The sequence below is a fragment of the Pseudoliparis swirei genome, chromosome 4 (assembly GCF_029220125.1).
Source record: "Pseudoliparis swirei isolate HS2019 ecotype Mariana Trench chromosome 4, NWPU_hadal_v1, whole genome shotgun sequence".
Classification (NCBI taxonomy): domain Eukaryota; kingdom Metazoa; phylum Chordata; class Actinopteri; order Perciformes; family Liparidae; genus Pseudoliparis; species Pseudoliparis swirei.
This window is the reverse complement of record NC_079391.1, coordinates 34,400,712-34,424,101: the sequence shown is the minus strand read 5'-3', so window position 1 is coordinate 34,424,101 and position 23,390 is coordinate 34,400,712. Positions and strand designations below refer to the sequence as shown.

At 49.5% G+C, this 23,390-nt stretch overlaps 1 protein-coding gene across 1 annotated transcript in view; it reads right to left on the bottom strand.

Annotated features, from left to right (window-relative positions):
* Positions 1 to 16,273: 16,273 nt before the first annotated feature.
* LOC130193255 (intermembrane lipid transfer protein VPS13C-like) overlaps positions 16,274 to 23,390 on the bottom strand; it is a 94,454-nt gene continuing 87,337 nt past the window's right edge. The window contains exons 43-46 of the mRNA XM_056413704.1: positions 21,309 to 21,423; positions 17,418 to 17,509; positions 17,213 to 17,336; positions 16,274 to 16,489 (exon numbers count right to left, since the gene is read on the bottom strand). Of these exons, the coding sequence (XP_056269679.1) occupies positions 16,289 to 16,489; positions 17,213 to 17,336; positions 17,418 to 17,509; positions 21,309 to 21,423 (532 nt within the window). The 3' untranslated portion in view covers positions 16,274 to 16,288. The remainder of the gene's footprint in view (positions 16,490 to 17,212; positions 17,337 to 17,417; positions 17,510 to 21,308; positions 21,424 to 23,390) is intronic.

Sequence of the window (23,390 nt, the reverse complement as noted above, 5' to 3'; positions counted from 1 at the left end):
CACACAGTAGAGACAGTCAAGAAACACAGTAGAGACACACAGTATGACCCCCACGGGTCCCCCAGAGGGTCTCACATGACCCCACGGTCCCCCAGAGGGTCTCACATGACCCCCACGGTCCCCTCTAGAGGGTCTCACATGACCCCCACGGGTCCCCTCTAGAGGGTCTCACATGACCCCCACGGGTCCCCTCTAGAGGGTCTCACATGACCCCCCACGGGTCCCCTCTAGAGGGTCTCACATGACCCCCACGGGTCCCCTCTAGAGGGTCTCACCCCAGGTCCCCCAGAGGGTCTCACATGATCCCCCACGGGTCCCCTCTAGAGGGTCTCACATGACCCCCCACGGGTCCCCTATAGAGGTCTCCCTCTGTCTGCAGGCTGTTCCTGCACAGCGTGGTCTCGGCTCTGTTGGGGGTCTCTCTGGTTCTGGTCGTGGCCTCCTACGTCTTCATTGAGTTTTTTCTGGACCCGTCCAAACTCCGCTCTGACAAACACTTCCTGGGTAAGACCTGACCCCTGACCCCTGACCCAGCATGACCCGGACATTGACCACGCGGTCTCTGTGTGGCCCCCCAGGGAGCAACGAGTCGGCGCTGTGGTTCGTGTTCCTGCCCGTGGCGCCGTGGTGATCCCCGGCGCTGTCCTCGGTGCTGCTGAGCCACCTGCTGGGCTTCCACCTGTACCTGAGTAAGAGGGGGGGGGTCCCGCTGCAGAGCTGGGTCCTCACTGTGTGTGTGTCTCAGTGTGGAACAGGCTCAGTACCTTTGAGTACATTGTGCGTCAGCGTCACCGTCAGGACGGCAGAGACGCCAGGAAACCAGGACCAGGACCCGCGAAGGAGCCGGGAGCCCCCCCGTCGGCCCTCCTCCTCCAGGTAACTGGGGCTCCGCTGGCGGCCATGTTGGCCCTCGTCCCCTTTAACCAGTAGATCTGGTCTTCTGCCCCTCCAGGACGGGAGCTACGCCGGCTCTCTGGGCTACACCAACCCCCAGCTGACGGGGGGGGAGCCCACCACTGTGTCCGTGTCGGGGGGGGCGGAGTAAGTCCTGGTTCTGGTGCTCCGGTCCAGAGAGCCTCGCTGCCATTGGCTGAGGCCGACGGGGCCGACGCGTTTCCATGGAGACGGTGTGGAAACAATGTGTGTCTTTGAGCGTGACGCTAACAAAGTGTATGTGTGTGTGCGTGTGTGTGTCAGGTTCCTGTCTAACAGCAGAGTGAGGACCGTGTCCAGTCCTGTCATGGAGGAAGAAGCTCCGCCCACAACGTCTCCTGAGCTGAAAGCAATAGAACACACACACCGCCGCACACAGGTAACCACACACACACACACAGGTAATCACACACACACACACACACACACACAGGTAATCACACACACACACACACACAGGTAACCACACACACACACAGGTAACTACACACACACACACACAGGTAACCACACACACACAGGTAATCACACACACACACACACACAGGTAATCACACACACACACACAGGTAATCACACACACACACACACAGGTAACTACACACACACAGGTAATCACACACACACACACACAGGTAACCACACACACACACACAGGTAATCACACAGGCCACACACAGGTAAACACACACAGGTAGACTCACACACACACAGGTAGACTCACACACACACAGGTAGACACACACACACACACAGGTAATCACACAGGTACACACAGGTAAGGTACATGCCACACACAGGTAACCACACACACACACACAGGTATACACACACACACACACAGGCCACTCCACACACACACACAGGTAGACACACACACACACACAGGTAGACACACACACACACACAGGTAGACTCACACACACACAGGTAGACTCACACACACACACACAGGTAGACTCACACACACACAGGTAGACACACACAGGTACCACACACACACACACAGGTAACCACACACACACAGGTAATCACCTATTACCTAGGTACACACACACAGGTACATCACACACCGCTGCACACAGGCACCACACACAGGTACATTACACACACAGGTATGCCACACACACACACACACAGGTAATCACACACACACACAGGTAATCAAGCACCCCACACACAGGTACTCCACCCCACACACACAGGTAATCACACCACAGGTAATCACACACACACACACACAGGTAGACTCACACAGGTAGACACACACACACACACAGGTAGACACACACAGGTAGACTCACACACACACACACACAGGTAGACACACACAGGTACACACACACACAGGTAGACACACACACACACACACACACAGGTACACACACACACACGCACACACACACAGGTACACACACACAGGTAGACACACACAGGTAGACACACACACACACACAGGTACACTAAGTCACACACACACACACACACACAGGTAATCACACATTATTATGGTAATAATATGGCTGGTACACACACACAGGTAACTACACACACACACAGGTAATCACATTAATAACACACAGGTGCTATTTTACACACACAGGTAACCACTACTACACACAGGTATGGCCTACACACACAGTACACACACACAGGTAATCACACACACAGGTAACACACACAGGTAATCACACACAGGTACACACACAGGTAATCACACACACACACAGGTAACTACACACACACACACAAAGGTAACACACACACACACATGTACACACACGGTAAACACACACACATGGTAAACACACACACACACATGGTAAACACACACACACGGTACACACACACATGGTACACACACACATGGTACACACAGGTAATCACACATAGTACACACACACAGGTAACCACACACACACACAGGTACATACACACACACACATTGCACTACACACACACACACACACAGGTACACACACATGGTACACGACACGAGGTACACACACGTTGTAACCACAGGTGGCTAATGACAGTACACAGGTATTACACACAGTACACACACACACACACCACACAGGTACACACACAGGGTAACCACACACACACAGGTATTACACACACAGGTGTTATTACACACACACACAGGTAATCACACACACACACATAGGTACATACACACACACACACACATAGGTATATCACACATAGGTACACACATTATATACACACACACAGTACATGCCAGGTATACACACACACACACACACACACACACACACATAGGTATATACCACACAGGTAATCACACACACAGGTACACACAGGTTAATATTACACACACACAGGTAATCACACACACACACAGGTAACCACACACACACACACAGGTACACACACACACAGGTAGATATACACAGGTACCATGCACACATAGGTAATCACACATATATTACACAGATACACACACAGGTGCACATACACACACACACACACACAGGTAATCACACACACACACACATCTGCACACAGGTAACCAGGTACACACACAGGTACACGACACACACACACACACACACAGGTAATCACACACACACACACACAGGTAATCACACAGGCACACACACACAGGTAATCACACACACACACAGGTACACACAGGTAACCACACACACACACAGGTAATCACACACGTATACACACAGTACACACACACAGGTAACCACACACACACAGGTACACACACACACACAGTACAGGTAACACACACACACACACAGGTAATCACACACACACACAGGTAACCACACACACACAGGTACATGCACACAGGCACACATGCCACAGGTAATCACACACACAGGTACACACACACACACAGGTAATCACACACACACACAGGTACATCACACACAGGTACACACACAGGTACACTACACACACACACAGGTAATCACACAGGTACATACACACAGGTACGCACACACAGGTACACGACACACAGGCACTGCCACACACACACACAGGTAATCACACATACAGGTACACACACAGGTAATATTGTACATACACACAGGTAATCACACACACAGGTAACCATTTACACACAGGTAACCACACACACACACACAGGTAATCACACACACACACAGGTACACACACACAGGTAATCACACACACACACACACACAGGTACATCACACACACACACAGGTACATCACACACAGGTACACGACACACAGGTAACCACACACACACACACACAGGTGCTGCACACACAGGTAACCACACACACACACAGGTAATCACACACACACAGGTATGCACACGAGGTACACACACACAGGTAACTACACACACACACACACACACGTAATACACACACACACACACACACACACACACACACAGGTAATCACGACACACACACAGGGTATATCACACATGCACACGTGTACACAGGTAACTACACACACACAGGTAATCACACACAGGTATACGTCAACACACACGGTAGACACACACACACACACACACAGGTAATCACACACATGGCACAGGTAATCACACACACACACAGGTAATCACACACACACACACAGGTAATCACACACACACACACACAGGTAACCACACACACACACACAGGTAACACGACACACAGGTATACACACACACAGGTACATCACACACAGGTAAGACACACACAGGTAATCACACACACACACACAGGTACACACAGGCACCAGGTACACACACACACAGGTAGGTCACACACACACACACAGGTACCACCACACACACACACAGGTAATCACACACACACACACACACAGGTAACTACACACACACACACACAGGTAACCACACACACACAGGTAACCACACACACACAGGTAATCACACACACAGGTACACACACACACAGGTAACACACACACACACACACATGTACACTAAGTTACACACACACAGACACACACAGGTACATCACACACACAGTGGTATATACACACAGGTACCACACACACACAGGTAATCACACACACACACACAGGTACCACACACACACACAGGTAACCTCACACACACACACACACAGGTAACCACACACACACACACAGGTAATCACACACACAGGCACACATTGCACACACAGGTACACACACACACACACAGGTAAAACTACACACACACACGCAGGTAATCACACACACACACACAGGTAATCACACACACACACAGGTATGCCACACACAGGTACACACACAGGTACATACACGTAGGTAATACTATACACAGGTAATCACACACACAGTACACACACAGGTACACCACACAGTGTACACACACACAGGTAATCACATTACACACACACAGGTAATCACACCCACACACACAGGTAATCGCACACACACACACAGTGTAATCACACACACACAGGTAATCACACCCACACACACAGGTAATCACACACACACACACACAGGTAACACACACACACAGGTACACACACACAGGTAATCACACAGGTACACACACACACAGGTAATCACACACAGGTACACACAGGTAATCACACACACACACACACAGGGTAATCACACACACACACACAGGTAATACACAATACACACAGGTACACACACACACACAGGTAATCACACACACACACACACACACAGGTAATCACACACACACACACACACACAGGTAATCACACACACACAGGTAACCACACACACACACACAGGTAATCACACACACACACACAGGTAATCACACACACACACACACAGGTAATCACACACACAGGTACACGACACGCAGGTACACACACACAGGTAAATATACACAGGTACACACACACATCAGGTACAGTTGCAATCACACACACACACACAGGTAAACACACACACACACACACACAGGTAATCACAGGTACACACACACACACACACAGGTACACCACACACACACGCAGGTAATCACACACACACACATGTACACACACACACACAGTACACATACACACACAGGTAACCACACACACACACACAGGTGTGTAACTACACACACACACAGGTAATCACACACACACAGGTACACACACACAGGTAATCACACACACACACACGTGTACACGCACAAGGCTGCAAGCCAGGTAATCACACACACACACAGGTACACACACGCAGGTACACACACACACACACAGGTACACGCACACGCAGGTACACACACACACAGGTACACACACACAGGTACACACACACACAGGTACACACACACAGGTACACGACACGAGGTAATCACACACACACACACACAGGTAACCAATGACACACAGTAACCACACACACACACACACAGGTAACCACACAGTACACACACAGGTAATCACACACACACACAGGTACACACACACAGGTTGCTGTACACACCACACACAGGTACATACATATTACACACACACAGGTATACTACACAGGTACACAGGTAATCACACATATATACACACACACACACATAGGTAACCACACACACACACACAGGTATATCACACACAGGTACATCCACACAGGTAATCACACACACACAGGTACACACACACACACACAGGTAATCACACACACACACACACACAGGTGCACACACACAGGTACACACGCAGGTACACACACACACAGGTACACGCACACAGGTACACACACATCACACCCACACACACAGGTAATCACACACACAGGTATTATTACACACACAGGTACACGTACACAGGTACATCACACGTGTATACACACACAGTAACACACACACACACAGGTAATCACACACACAGGTACACGACACACAGGTACACACAGGTAATCACACACACAGGTACACACAGGTAATCACACCCACACACACAGGTAATCACACCCACACACAGGTTCATGTACACACACAGTACATCACACACATGTGTACACGACACAGGTACATATCACAGGTACACACACAGGTAATCACACACACAGGTATACTTATTAATGAGGTACACACACACAGGTACATTTATTACAGGCATAAACACACACACAGGTAATCACACACACACACAGGTAAACACTACACAGGCACACACACACAGTAATACACACCCACACACACAGGTAATCACACACACACACAGGTAATCACACACACAGGCACACACACACAGGTAATCACACACACACAGGTAATCACACAGGTACACACACACAGGTAATCACGACACACAGGTACACACACACCAACACTCACACACAGGTGCACACAGGTAATCACACACACAGGTACACACACAGGTAACTACACACACACACACAGGTAACTACACACACACTGTCACACAGGTAATCACACACACACACACATGTGGCCATCACACACACACACAGGTAATCACACACACACAGGTAAGGCTGCTGGCGGTACACACACACACAGGTAATCACACACACACATATATACACACAGGTACACCACACACAGGTAATATTGCCACACATGGTAATCACACACACACACACAGGTACACACACAGGTACACACAGGTACACATATACACACACACACACACACACAGGTAACCACACACAGGTAATCACACACACACACACACACAGGTAACCACACACAGGCACAGGCACACAGTACACACACAGGTAATCACACAGGTACACACACACACACAGGTAATCACACACACACACACAGGTACACTAAGTCACACACACACAGGTACACGCAGGTACGAGATACACACACAGGTACACACCCACAGGTACACACACAGGTAACACGACACACAGGTGCACCACACACACAGGTACACACCCACATGTACACACCCACAGGTATACACACATGTACACACTCACAGGTACACACCCACAGGTACACACCCACAGGTACACACCCACAGGTACACACCCACAGGTACACACACACACACACAGGTACACACACACAGGTAATCACACATTACATGGTACACGTAATCACCTAGGTACACACAGGTAATCACACACACACACAGGTAACCACACACACACAGGTACACACCCACACACAGGTAATCACACACACACACATGTAACCACACACACACACACAGGTAATCACATGTACACACACACAGGTAATCACACACACAGGTAATCACACACACACACAGGTATACACACACGCAGGTGCACGCACACACACAGGTAATCACACACACAGGCAGGTAATCACACACACACACACACAGGTACATCACACACACAGGTACACACAGGTACACACACACACAGGTACACACACAGTGGTAAACCCACACACACAGGTAATCACACACACACACACACAGGTAACTACACACACACACACAGGTAATCACACACATCACACACACAGGTAAACCCACACACACACAGGTAATCACACACACACACACACACACAGGTAACCCACACACACACAGGTAAACCCACACACACACACAGTAATCACACACACTACACACACAGGTAACTACACAGGTACACCTAGGCATCACTACACACACAGGTATCACACACACACACACACAGGTAAACCTGGGCATTACACACACACAGGTAATCACACACACACACACAGGTAATACACACACACACACAGGTAAACCTAATACACACAGGTAAACTACACACACACACACATTGGTACACACACAGGTAAACCCACACAGGTACACACACACACAGTTACACGACACACAGGTAAACCCCACACACAGGTAATCACACACACACACATGTATAATCACACTCACACACACATGTATAATCACACACACACACACACAGGTAATCACACACACACACACACAGGTGCAATCACACAGGTACACACACACAGGTACACACACACACACACACAGGTAAACCCCCACACACACAGGTACACACACACACACAGGTAAACCCACACACACAGGTACACACAGGTACACACACACACACAGGTACACACACACACACAGGTAAACCCACACACACACAGGTACACACACACACACACACACACACACAGTTACACGCACACACAGGTAAACCCCCACACACACAGGTAAACACACACACACACACAGGTACACACACACCAACACTCACACACAGGTACCCCCCACACACACAAACACAGGCACACACACACACACACAGGTACACACACACACAGGTAATCACACACACACACACAGGTAACACACACACACACAGGTAATCATACACACACACACAGGTAATCACACACACACAGGTGCACACACACAGGTAATCACACACACACACAGGTAATCACACACACACACAGGTAACTAACACCACACACACATGCAGCAGTACACACACACACACAGGCAGGTAATCACACACACACCAGGACACACACACAGGTAACTACACACACTGCCCACAGGTAACCACACACACACACACATAATCACACACACACACACATCTTCCCATTGTAATCACATTGTGTTTTTATTTGTAAATAGTGTGTAATTTGCGTCTTTGCATTCCTGCTGGCATCACACTTTCTATTTCACTGCACACACTACAAGTGACAACCAAAACATCTTGACACTTGAATCTTGACACACAGGTAACCACACACACACATAGGTACATATGCACACACACAGGTAACTACACTACACACAGGTAATCACACACACACACACACAGGTACACACACACACACAGGCACACACACAGGTAAACACACACACACAGGTAACACACACACACAGGTACACACACACAGGTAACTAAGCACACACACACACAGGTAATCACACATACACACACACAGGTAATCACACACACACACAGGTAATCACACACACACACACAGGTAACTACACACACACACAGGTAAACCCCACACACACAGGTGCACACACACACACACAGGTAACCACACACACACACAGGTAACCACACACACACACAGGTAACCACACACACACACACACACAGGTAATTCACACACAGGTAACCACACACACAGGTAATCACACACAGGTAATCACACACACAGGTAACCACACACACACAGGTAACCACACACACACACACACACAGGTAACTACACACACACACACACAGGTAATCACACACACACACACACACACACACACACACAGTAATCACACACACACAGGTAACCACACACACACAGGTAACCACACACACACACAGGTAACCACACACACACAGGTAATCACACACACACACACACACACACACACAGTAACCACACACACAGGTAACTACACACACACACACACAGGTAATCACACACACACACACACACACACACAGGTAATCACACACACACACACACAGGTAACTACACACACACACACAGGTAATCACACACACACACACAGTAACTACACACACACACAGGTAATCACACACACACACACAGGTAATCACACCGCACACAGGTAATCACACAATCACTAACACAGGTAACTACACACACAGTAATCACACACACACACACAGGTAATCACACACACACACACAGTAAACACACACACACACACAGGTAATCACACACACACACACACACACAGGTAATCACACCTACACACAGGTAATCACACCTACACACAGGTAATCACACACAGTAATCACAACCACACACACAGGTAATCACACACAGGTAATCACACACACACACACAGGTAACTACACACACACACACAGGTAATCACACACACACACACACACAGGTAATCACACACACACACACACACACACACAGGTAATCACACACACACACAGGTAACCACACACACACACAGGTAATCACACACACACACACACACACACACAGGTAACCACACACACACACAGGTAACTACACACACACACACACACACACAGGTAATCACACACACACACACACAGGTAATCACACACACACACACACACACACAGGTAATCACACACACACAGGTAACTACACACACAGGTAATCACACACACACACACACAGGTAATCACACACACACAGGTAATCACACACCGCCGCACACAGGTAACTACACACACACACAGGTAATCACACACACACACACAGGTAATCACACACACACAGGTAATCACACACACACACACAGGTAATCACACACCGCCGCACACAGGTAACTACACACACACACAGGTAATCACACACACACACACAGGTAATCACACACACACACAGGTAACTACACACACACACAGGTAACCACACACACACAGGTAATCACACACACACACACAGGTAATCACACACACACACACAGGTAATCACACACACACACACACACACACAGGTAACCACACACACACACACAGGTAACCACACACACACACACACAGGTAAACTACACACACACACAGGTAATCACACACACACACAGGCACCCAGCACACACACACACACACAGGTAATCACACACACACAGGTAATCACACACACACACAGGTAATCACACACACAGGTAATCTCCACACACACACACAGGTAATCACACACACACACAGGCAATCACACACACACACACAGGTAATCACACACACACACAGGTAATCACACACACACACACACAGGTAATCACACACACACACACAGGTAATCACACACACACACAGGTAACTACACACACACATTGTAATCACACACACACACACACACAGGTAATCACACACACACAGGTAACCACACACACACACAGGTAACCACACACACACACACACAGGTAATCACACACACACACACACAGTTGGTGGTAATCACACACACACACAGGTAATCACACACACACACAGGTAATCACACACACACAGGTAATTGCCACACACACATGTGTCGTGTATCGCGTGACATCACTGGTAGACGGCCTGCTGATTGGGTCACAAGTGTGTGTTTGTTCTTTCACAGAAAGGAAGAAGAAGGTCCGTAGTTCAGTCGAGGTCGCCATAGAGGGCGCCTGCCCGGGTCAGCCCCCCGGCACACACACACACCTGAGACAGGAACACCATCAATATTACGTACACAACAGCTACACATCAACATCATTAAGACTGTTGGTATTTGTCTGTGTTGACATGTCGTTGTGTTGTTGACATAAGGACATGTCGTTGTGTTGTTGATGTTGTGTTGACATGTCGTTGTGTTGTTGACATGTTGTTGATATGGCGCCAGTTGACATGTTGTGTTGACATGTTGTTGTGTGTTGTTGTTGACATGTTTTATTACGTCGCCAGTTGTTGATTATGTGTTGACATGTCGCTGTGTTGACATGTTGTTGTGTTGACAGGTTGTTGTTGACATGTCGCTGTGTTGTTGTTGATATGTTGATATGTTGTTGTTGAGATGTCATGTTGTTGACATGTTGCGTTGACATGTTGTTGCTGACATACGCTGTGTTGTTGACATGTTGTAGTTGTTGATATGTTGCCGACATGTCGCTGTGTTGTTGACATGTTGTTGTTGATATGTTGTTGTTGATACGTCGCTGTGTTGACACGTTGTTGACATGTTGTTGTGTTGACACGTCGCTGTGTTGACATGTTGTTGCTGGACAGTCGTTGTGTTGTTGGACATGTTGTGTTGACATGCTGTTGCGATACGTCGCTGTGTTGTTGACATGTTGTTGACATGTTGTGTTGACATGTCGTTGTGTTGTTGACATGTTGTTGACATGTTGTTGTTGACATGTCGTTGTGTTGACATGTTGTTGATATGTTGTTGTGTTGACATAACGTTGTGTTGACATGTTAGTTGGACATGTCAAGCAGTGACATGTTGTGTTGCTTTCCCAGCATCTCTGAGGGCCTCCCTGCCCCTGCTCACTTGCCCGCCTCGGCTCCTGCTCCCCGGCTCCGCCCCTCGTCCAGGCCGCCCGGGTTGAGTACCACTTGACTCAGAGTCTCTGGAGGAGATCCTGCAAGGCCACGAGCTGGGCCTCGCTCACGCAGGGGCCCCTCCCCAGCCCAGGATCAAGAGGAAGGCCCTCCCGCCCAACAGGCGCTCTGGAGCTGCGCTTTGAGATGGCGCTCACTGCCGCCTGCGGTTCGCCAGCCGGGCGAGCGAGGTCATGAAGCCCGAGGAAGACCGGGTCTGGCCGAGGCCGATCAGCCCAGACCCGCTCTAGACCCGCCCGGACCGCCCAGACCTGGCCGGACCGTATGCTCAGCGCCCGCCGGGCTCAGCGCCGTCCTGGTGGAGTTGTGAGGACAACGTACAACAAGCTTTGTTTATCTTGAAGACGTTTTTTTGTATCTCTGGTATTTATTGTTGCTGCAGGAGGAAGCCGGAGCCCCGTGACATCACTTCCTGTCCGGCAGCAGCACGGGCGCCAGCTGCTGCTTGCGACCTGTTAACACAGGACCTCTGTGTCTCCACCGCCTGATGCTTGATTCTTCAATAAAAGACTTCTCACACCTTCTGCCTGCAGTCAGTGATGAAGACGCAGAGCGCTGGCCACAGGAGCTGTGGTTTCTTGCTTAGCTGGAGAACAGCAGGACTGGGACCAGGTCCATAATCGACCAGGACCAGGACCAGGACCTGACCACATCTGTGGTTCTGTGACCAGGTCCAGGGACCTCCAGACCAGGACCCGAGACCAGGTCCAGGGACCAAGACCAGGGATCAAGACCAGGTCCAGGACTGAGACCAGGATTCCGACCAAGACCAGACCGAGACCAGGTCCAGGGACCCCAGACCAGGACCGAGACCAGGACCAGGCTCAGGACCTGTTAATTTGGTTCCTGATGACATCATCAGGTTCTCACAGACCAGTTACACAAACCAGTCATCGGGTCAGGCTTATTTTGAAAGGCGCCTGATGCTCAGTTCGACGAGTGTGTGTGTGTCTGTGTTTGTGTGTTATTGCTTGTCAATAGGAGGAAGGGTTGCCCGGCACCAGTCCCGACAACATAATAACACTGTCGATCAAAAAGGAGCAACATAGGCGGCGTCACACACACAGACACGGACACACACACACAGACACACACACACACGGACACACACACTCACACGTGACTGGAGTGACAGGAACACCGACCAATCAGCACCCCTCATTTCATGTGATGACAAGATCTGGACCGAGAATATCACTGAAAGACAGAGGTGTCACCTGTTGGAGATTTAAAGTCCAGTATCCTGAAATATGTTTCGATCTCTCACAGAGACACACAGTAGAGACACAGTAAAAGAAACACAGAGAGACACACAGCAAAGAAACACAGTAGAGACACAGTAAAGAATCACAGTAGAGACACACAGTAGAGACATACAGTGTAGAAAACACAGTAGAGACACAGTAAAGAAACACAGTAGAGACACATAAAAGAAACACAGAGACACATATAAAGAAACACAGTGAGACACACAGTGAGACATACAAAGAAACACAGTAGAGACACACAGTAGAGACACATAGTAAAGAAACACAGTAGAGACGCAAAGTAAAGAAACACAGTAGAGACGCATAGTAAAGAAACACAGTAGAGACACATAGTAAAGACACAGTAGAGACACACAGTGAGACACAGTGAGAAACACAGTAGAGACACACAGTAAAGAAACACAGTGAGACACACAGTGAGACACACAGTAAAGACACTGATGGAGACACAGTAGAGACACACAGTAAAGAAACACAGTAGAGACACACAGTAAAGACACACAGTAAAGAAACACAGTAGAGACACAGTAGAGACACACAGTAAAGACACACAGTAGAGACACACAGTCAAGAAACACAGTAGAGACACACAGTAGAGACACACAGTAAAGACACACAGTAGAGACACACAGTAAAGAAACACAGTAGAGACACACAGTAGAGACACAGTCAAGAAACACAGTAGAGACACACAGTAGAGACACACAGTAAAGAAACACAGAGAGACACACAGTAAAGAAACACAGTAGAGACACACAGTAAAGAATCACAGTAGAGACACACAGTAGAGACACAGACAAGAAACACAGTAGAGACACACAGTAGAGACACACAGTAGAGACATACAGTGTAAAAACACAGTAGAGACACACAGTAAAGAAACACAGTAGAGACACACAGTAAAGAAACAGACCCTGCAGCTTCTGTAGAGACAAGGTCACCAAGGTCATCACCAAGGTCACCACGAAGGTCACCATGAAGGTCACCACAAAGGTCACCATGAAGGTCACCACAAAGGTCACCACGAATGTCACCATGAAGGTCACCACAAAGGTCATCATGAAGGTCACCACAAAGGTCATCATGAAGGTCACCACAAAGGTCATCACGAAGGTCACCACATAGGTCATCATGAAGGTCACCACAAAGGTCATCACAAAGGTCATCATGGAGGTCTTCTTCCTCTGACCCCCATGGAGGTCTTCCTCCTCTGACCCTCATGGAGGTCTTCCTCTGACCCTCATGGAGGTCTTCCTCTGACCCTCATGGAGGTCTTCCTCCTCTGACCCCCATGGAGGTCTTCCTCTGACCCTCATGGAGGTCTTCCTCCTCTGACCCCCATGGAGGTCTTCCTCCTCTGACCCTCATGGAGGTCTTCCTCCTCTGACCCCCATGGAGGTCTTCCTCCTCTGACCACCATGGAGGTCTTCCTCTGACCCTCATGGAGGTCTTCCTCCTCTGACCCCCATGGAGGTCTTCCTCTGACCCTCATGGAGGTCTTCCTCCTCTGACCCCCATGGAGGTCTTCCTCCTCTGACCCCCATGGAGGTCTTCCTCTGACCCTCATGGAGGTCTTCCTCCTCTGACCCCCATGGAGGTCTTCCTCTGACCCTCATGGAGGTCTTCCTCCTCTGACCCCCATGGAGGTCTTCCTCTGACCCTCATGGAGGTCTTCCTCTGACCCTCATGGAGGTCTTCCTCTGACCCTCATGGAGGTCTTCCTCTGACCCTCATGGAGGTCTTCCTCTGACCCCCATGGAGGTCTTCCTCCTCTGACCCCCATGGAGGTCTTCCTCTGACCCTCATGGAGGTCTTCCTCCTCTGACCCCCATGGAGGTCTTCCTCTGACCCTCATGGAGGTCTTCCTCCTCTGACCCCCATGGTGGTCTTCCTCTGACCCTCATGGAGGTCTTCCTCCTCTGACCCCCATGGAGGTCTTCCTCTGACCCTCATGGAGGTCTTCCTCCTCTGACCCCCATGGAGGTCTTCCTCTGACCCTCATGGAGGTCTTCCTCCTCTGACCCCCATGGAGGTCTTCCTCTGACCCTCATGGAGGTCTTCCTCCTCTGACCCCCATGGAGGTCTTCCTCTGACCCTCATGGAGGTCTTCCTCCTCTGACCCCCATGGAGGTTCTCTGACCCTCATGGAGGTCTTCCTCCTCTGACCCCCATGGTGGTCTTCCTCTGACCCCCATGGAGGTCTTCCTCCTCGGTGGTGGACCCACCTGAGCAGAGTTGGGGTCTCGGAGCTCGAGGTTCCTCACAGAGTCCTGACTCAACTTCAGCATCTGCTGCTCCTGAAGATCACAGACAGGCAGTCAGACAGACAGACGGTCAGACAGACAGGCAGTCAGACAGACAGGCGTCAGACAGACAGGCAGTCAGACAGACAGGCGTTCAGACAGACAGGCGTCAGACAGACAGGCGTCAGACAGACAGGCAGTCAGACAGACAGGCAGTCAGACAGACAGGCGTCAGACAGACAGGCGTCAGACAGACAGGCGTCAGACAGACAGGCGTCAGACAGACAGGCAGTCAGACAGACAGACGGTCAGACAGACAGGCAGACAGACAGGCGTCAGACAGACAGGCAGTCAGACAGACAGGCGTCAGACAGACAGGCGTCAGACAGACAGGCAGTCAGACAGACAGGCAGTCAGACAGACAGGCGTCAGACAGACAGGCGTCAGACAGACAGGCAGTCAGACAGGCAGGCAGTCAGACAGACAGGCGTCAGACAGACAGGCAGTCAGACAGACAGGCAGTCAGACAGACAGGCGTTCAGACAGACAGGCGTCAGACAGACAGGCGTCAGACAGACAGGCAGTCAGACAGACAGGCAGTCAGACAGACAGGCAGTCAGACAGACAGGCGTCAGACAGACAGGCGTCAGACAGACAGGCAGTCAGACAGACAGGCAGTCAGACAGACAGGCGTTCAGACAGACAGGCGTCAGACAGACAGGCAGTCAGACAGACAGGCGTTCAGACAGACAGGCGTCAGACAGACAGGCGTCAGACCTTGCAGTAGAGCCTCAGCTGGCTGCCCGTCACAGTTGGAGGTCTGGAGAAGTTCTCAAACAAACATTCCCACTCGCGGCTGAAATGACCCACGAAGTCGATCTCCTTGACACACAGAACCCTCCTACACAACAACAACAACAACAACAACAACAACATGTTGAAACAACAACAGCGCCCACAGCCCCTCCTCTGAGCAGCAGACCTGTTGGTGACGATGATGGTGGTCTTCCTGTGTCCAGGATACTGGAGGTGGGCCCTGAAGACCTCCCCGTCCAGCTGCTGGAGCCCCGAGCGCTGAGGGCAGACAGACAGGCTACTGAGGACAGACAGGCTACTGAGGACAGACAGGCTACTGAGGACAGACAGACAGACTACTGAGGACAGACAGACTACTGAGGACAGACAGACTACTGAGGACAGACAGGCTACTGAGGACAGACAGGCTACTGAGGACAGACAGGCTACTGAGGACAGACAGACTACTGAGGACAGACAGACTACTGAGGACAGACAGGCTACTGAGGACAGACAGGCTACTGAGGACAGACAGACTACTGAGGACAGACAGGCTACTGAGGACAGACAGACTACTGAGGACAGACAAGCTACTGAGGACAGACAGGCTACTGAGGACAGACAGACAGACTACTGAGGACAGACAGGCTACTGAGGACAGACAGACTACTGAGGACAGACAGGCTACTGAGGACAGACAGACTACTGAGGACAGACAGACTACTGAGGACAGACAAGCTACTGAGGACAGACAAGCTACTGAGGACAGACAGACAGACTACTGAGGACAGACAGGCTACTGAGGACAGACAGACTACTGAGGACAGAGAGGCTACTGAGGACAGACAGGCTACTGAGGACAGACAGACAGACTACTGAGGACAGACAGGCTACTGAGGACAGACAGACTACTGAGGACAGACAGGCTACTGAGGACAGACAGGCTACTGAGGACAGACAGACTACTGAGGACAGAGAGGCTACTGAGGACAGACAGGCTACTGAGGACAGACAGGCTACTGAGGACAGAGAGGCTACTGAGGACAGACAGGCTACTGAGGACAGACAGGCTACTGAGGACAGACAGGCTACTGAGGACAGACAGACTACTGAGGACAGACAGGCTACTGAGGACAGACAGGCTACTGAGGACAGACAGACAGACTACTGAGGACAGACAGACAGACTACTGAGGACAGACAGGCTACTGAGGACAGACAGGCTACTGAGGACAGACAGGCTACTGAGGACAGACAGGCTACTGAGGACAGACAGACTACTGAGGACAGACAGGCTACTGAGGACAGACAGGCTACTGAGGACAGACAGGCTACTGAGGACAGACAGGCTACTGAGGACAGACAGACAGACTACTGAGGACAGACAGGCTACTGAGGACAGACAGACTACTGAGGACAGACAGGCTACTGAGGACAGACAGACTACTGAGGACAGACAGACTACTGAGGACAGACAGACTACTGAGGACAGACAGACTACTGAGGACAGACAGACTACTGAGGACAGACAGACTACTGAGGACAGACAGGCTACTGAGGACAGACAGACTACTGAGGACAGACAGGCTACTGAGGACAGACAGGCTACTGAGGACAGACAGACTACTGAGGACAGACAGACTACTGAGGACAGACAGGCTACTGAGGACAGACAGGCTACTGAGGACAGACAGACTACTGAGGACAGACAGGCTACTGAGGACAGACAGACTACTGAGGACAGACAAGCTACTGAGGACAGACAGGCTACTGAGGACAGACAGACAGACTACTGAGGACAGACAGGCTACTGAGGACAGACAGACTACTGAGGACAGACAGACTACTGAGGACAGACAGGCTACTGAGGACAGACAGACTACTGAGGACAGACAGACAGACTACTGAGGACAGACAGACTACTGAGGACAGACAGGCTACTGAGGACAGACAGGCTACTGAGGACAGACAGACTACTGAGGACAGACAGGCTACTGAGGACAGACAGGCTACTGAGGACAGACAGACTACTGAGGACAGACAGACTACTGAGGACAGACAGGCTACTGAGGACAGACAGGCTACTGAGGACAGACAGGCTACTGAGGACAGACAGACTACTGAGGACAGACAGGCTACTGAGGACAGACAGGCTACTGAGGACAGACAGACAGACTACTGAGGACAGAGAGGCTACTGAGGACAGACAGGCTACTGAGGACAGAGAGGCTACTGAGGACAGACAGACTACTGAGGACAGACAGACTACTGAGGACAGACAGACTACTGAGGACAGACAGGCTACTGAGGACAGACAGGCTACTGAGGACAGACAGACTACTGAGGACAGACAGGCTACTGAGGACAGACAGGCTACTGAGGACAGACAGACAGACTACTGAGGACAGAGAGGCTACTGAGGACAGACAGGCTACTGAGGACAGACAGGCTACTGAGGACAGACAGACTACTGAGGACAGACAGGCTACTGAGGACAGACAGGCTACTGAGGACAGACAGACTACTGAGGACAGACAGGCTACTGAGGACAGACAGGCTACTGAGGACAGACAGACTACTGAGGACAGACAGACTACTGAGGACAGACAGGCTACTGAGGACAGACAGGCTACTGAGGACAGACAGGCTACTGAGGACAGACAGACAGACTACTGAGGACAGAGAGGCTACTGAGGACAGACAGGCTACTGAGGACAGACAGACAGGCTCACAGTCAGTCTCTCTCTCTCTCTCTCTCAAAACACAGAGAAAGTGAAAGTGTGAATAAAGCAGCTTTAATAACAGCTCATCTCAAAGGTCAAAGGTCATGCAGACAGACAGGTTACATGTGTTTGTGCTTAAAGTTTAGAACTCGACCACATTTTACAAAAATAAGATCGACGTATAATAATTATATAACATTCATATAATAATCATATAATATTCATATAATATTCATAGTGAAGACATTAATTAATTATGAATGAATATAAACTATTATACAAACTTATTCATAAAAGGTCATTAAAGAAATTATGAAACTTCAATATTACAGAAATAAAAAGAAATGTTCATAATATATATATGTATATACATATATCTACATAGTCATGCATATCGTCTGAATCCTTTTACAATGTTTATAGATTAATGTAGAAACCTTTCAGACTGAATATTTATATATATTTATATTAAAGAATGAATGAGTTCCACTAGAACCCTGTTTACTCCTCATCAGGCTGCATGAGACACACAAGAGGAAGAGGAGGAGGAGGAAGAAAAAGAGGAAACGGATTAAAGGCAGATGAAAGATATGCAGAAACTGACTTGTTATTGTTATTATGGTTTATATAAAACATCGTTCTTAAAGGGGAACACACCTAGATTATTAGACCCAGAGACAGGAAGTGACATCAGTGTTGTAGAGACAGGAAGTTACATCACAGTGTTGTAGAGAGAGGAAGTTACATCACAGTGTTGTAGAGACAGGACGTGACATCAGTGTTGTAGAAACAGGAAGTGACAACACAGTGTTGTAGAAACAGGAAGTGACATCACAGTGTTGTAGAAACAGGAAGTGACAACACAGTGTTGTAGAGAGAGGAAGTGACATCACAGTGTTGTAGAAACAGGAAGTGACATCACAGTGTTGTAGAAACAGGAAGTGACATCACAGTGTTGTAGAAACAGGAAGTGACAACACAGTGTTGTAGAGAGAGGAAGTGACATCACAGTGTTGTAGAAACAGGAAGTGACATCACAGTGTTGTAGAAACAGGAAGTGACATCACAGTGTTGTAGAGAGAGGAAGTGACATCACAGTGTTGTAGAGAGAGGAAGTGACATCACAGTGTTGTAGAGACAGGAAGTTACATCACAGTGTTGTAGAGACAGGACGTGACATCAGTGTTGTAGAAACAGGAAGTGACATCACAGTGTTGTAGAAACAGGAAGTGACAACACAGTGTTGTAGAGAGAGGAAGTGACATCACAGTGTTGTAGAAACAGGAAGTGACATCACAGTGTTGTAGAAACAGGAAGTGACATCACAGTGTTGTAGAGTAAAAGAGGTCATCGAACCTGAAAAAGGTCCAAGCCCTGCGACTCCGTGAGGTCATAAGGTCGGATGACCCCGTCCTCCTGGATCAGACGCACCGGACGCAGCTGGGTCACTTCCTGTGAGGACTCCACCGCTCTGAACACACACACACACACACACACACACACACACACACACACACACACACAGACACAGAGACACACACGCACACACACACAGACACAGAGACACACACGCACACACAGAGACACACACACGCACGCACACACACAGACACAGAGACACACACACGCACACACACACACACAGAGACACACACACACACTCTGTTCAGGCTCGTGATTGATGTGTAAATCACACGGTGCCGCTAGCCGTTAGCCGTTAGCCGCGGGTTAGCTCACCTCTCACGCCCTCTACAGCGCAGCGTGAAACAACAGCAGGTGATCATGAGGGCGTTAGATATGAACCTGTTGACATGACATCATCGCTGCTACCTGCTGCAGAATGACAGCAGCAGGTGATCATGAGGGCGTTAGATATGAACCTGTTGACATGACATCATCGCTGCTACCTGCTGCAGAATGACAGCAGCAGGTGATCATGAGGGCGTTAGATATGAACGTGTTGACATGACATCATCGCTGCTACCTGCTGCAGAATGACAGCAGCAGGTGATCATGAGGGCGTTAGATATGAACGTGTTGACATGACATCATCGCTGCTACCTGCTGCAGAATGACAGCAGCAGGTGATCATGAGGGCGTTAGATATGAACGTGTTGACATGACATCATCGCTGCTACCTGCTGCAGAATGACAGCCAGCAGGTGATCATGAGGGCGTTAGATATGAACGTGTTGACATGACATCATCGCTGCTACCTGCTGCAGAATGACAGCAGCAGGTGATCATGAGGGCGTTAGATATGAACGTGTTGACATGACATCATCGCTGTTACGCTGCTGCAGAATGACAGCAGCAGGTCATCATGAGGGCGTTAGATATGAACGTGTTGACATGACATCATCGCTGCTACGCTGCTGCAGAATGACAGCCAGCAGGTGATCATGAGGGCGTTAGATATGAACGTGTTGACATGACATCATCGCTGCTACGCTGCTGCAGAATGACAGCCAGCAGGTGATCATGAGGGCGTTAGATATGAACGTGTTGACATGACATCATCGCTGTTACGCTGCTGCAGAATGACAGCAGCAGGTGATCATGAGGGCGTTAGATATGAACCTGTTGACATGACATCATCGCTGCTACCTGCTGCAGAATGACAGCAGCAGGTGATCATGAGGGCGTTAGATATGAACGTGTTGACATGACATCATCGCTGCTACCTGCTGCAGAATGACAGCCAGCAGGTGATCATGAGGGCGTTAGATATGAACGTGTTGACATGACATCATCGCTGCTACGCTGCTGCAGAATGACAGCAGCAGGTGATCATGAGGGCGTTAGATATGAACCTGTTGACATGACATCATCGCTGCTACGCTGCTGCAGAATGACAGCAGCAGGTGATCATGAGGGCGTTAGATATGAACGTGTTGACATGACATCATCGCTGCTACGCTGCTGCAGAATGACAGCCAGCAGGTGATCATGAGGGCGTTAGATATGAACGTGTTGACATGACATCATCGCTGCTACCTGCTGCAGAATGACAGCAGCAGGTGATCATGAGGGCGTTAGATATGAACCTGTTGACATGACATCATCGCTGTTACGCTGCTGCAGAATGACAGCAGCAGGTGATCATGAGGGCGTTAGATATGAACGTGTTGACATGACATCATCGCTGCTACGCTGCTGCAGAATGACAGCAGCAGGTGATCGCGAGGGCGTTAGATATGAACGTGTTGACATGACATCATCGCTGCTACGCTGCTGCAGAATGACAGCAGCAGGTGATCATGAGGCGTTAGATATGAACCTGTTGACATGACATCATCGCTGCTACGCTGCTGCAGAATGACAGCAGCAGGTGATCATGAGGCGTTAGATATGAACCTGTTGACATGACATCATCGCTGCTACGCTGCTGCAGAATGACAGCAGCAGGTGATCATGAGGGCGTTAGATATGAACGTG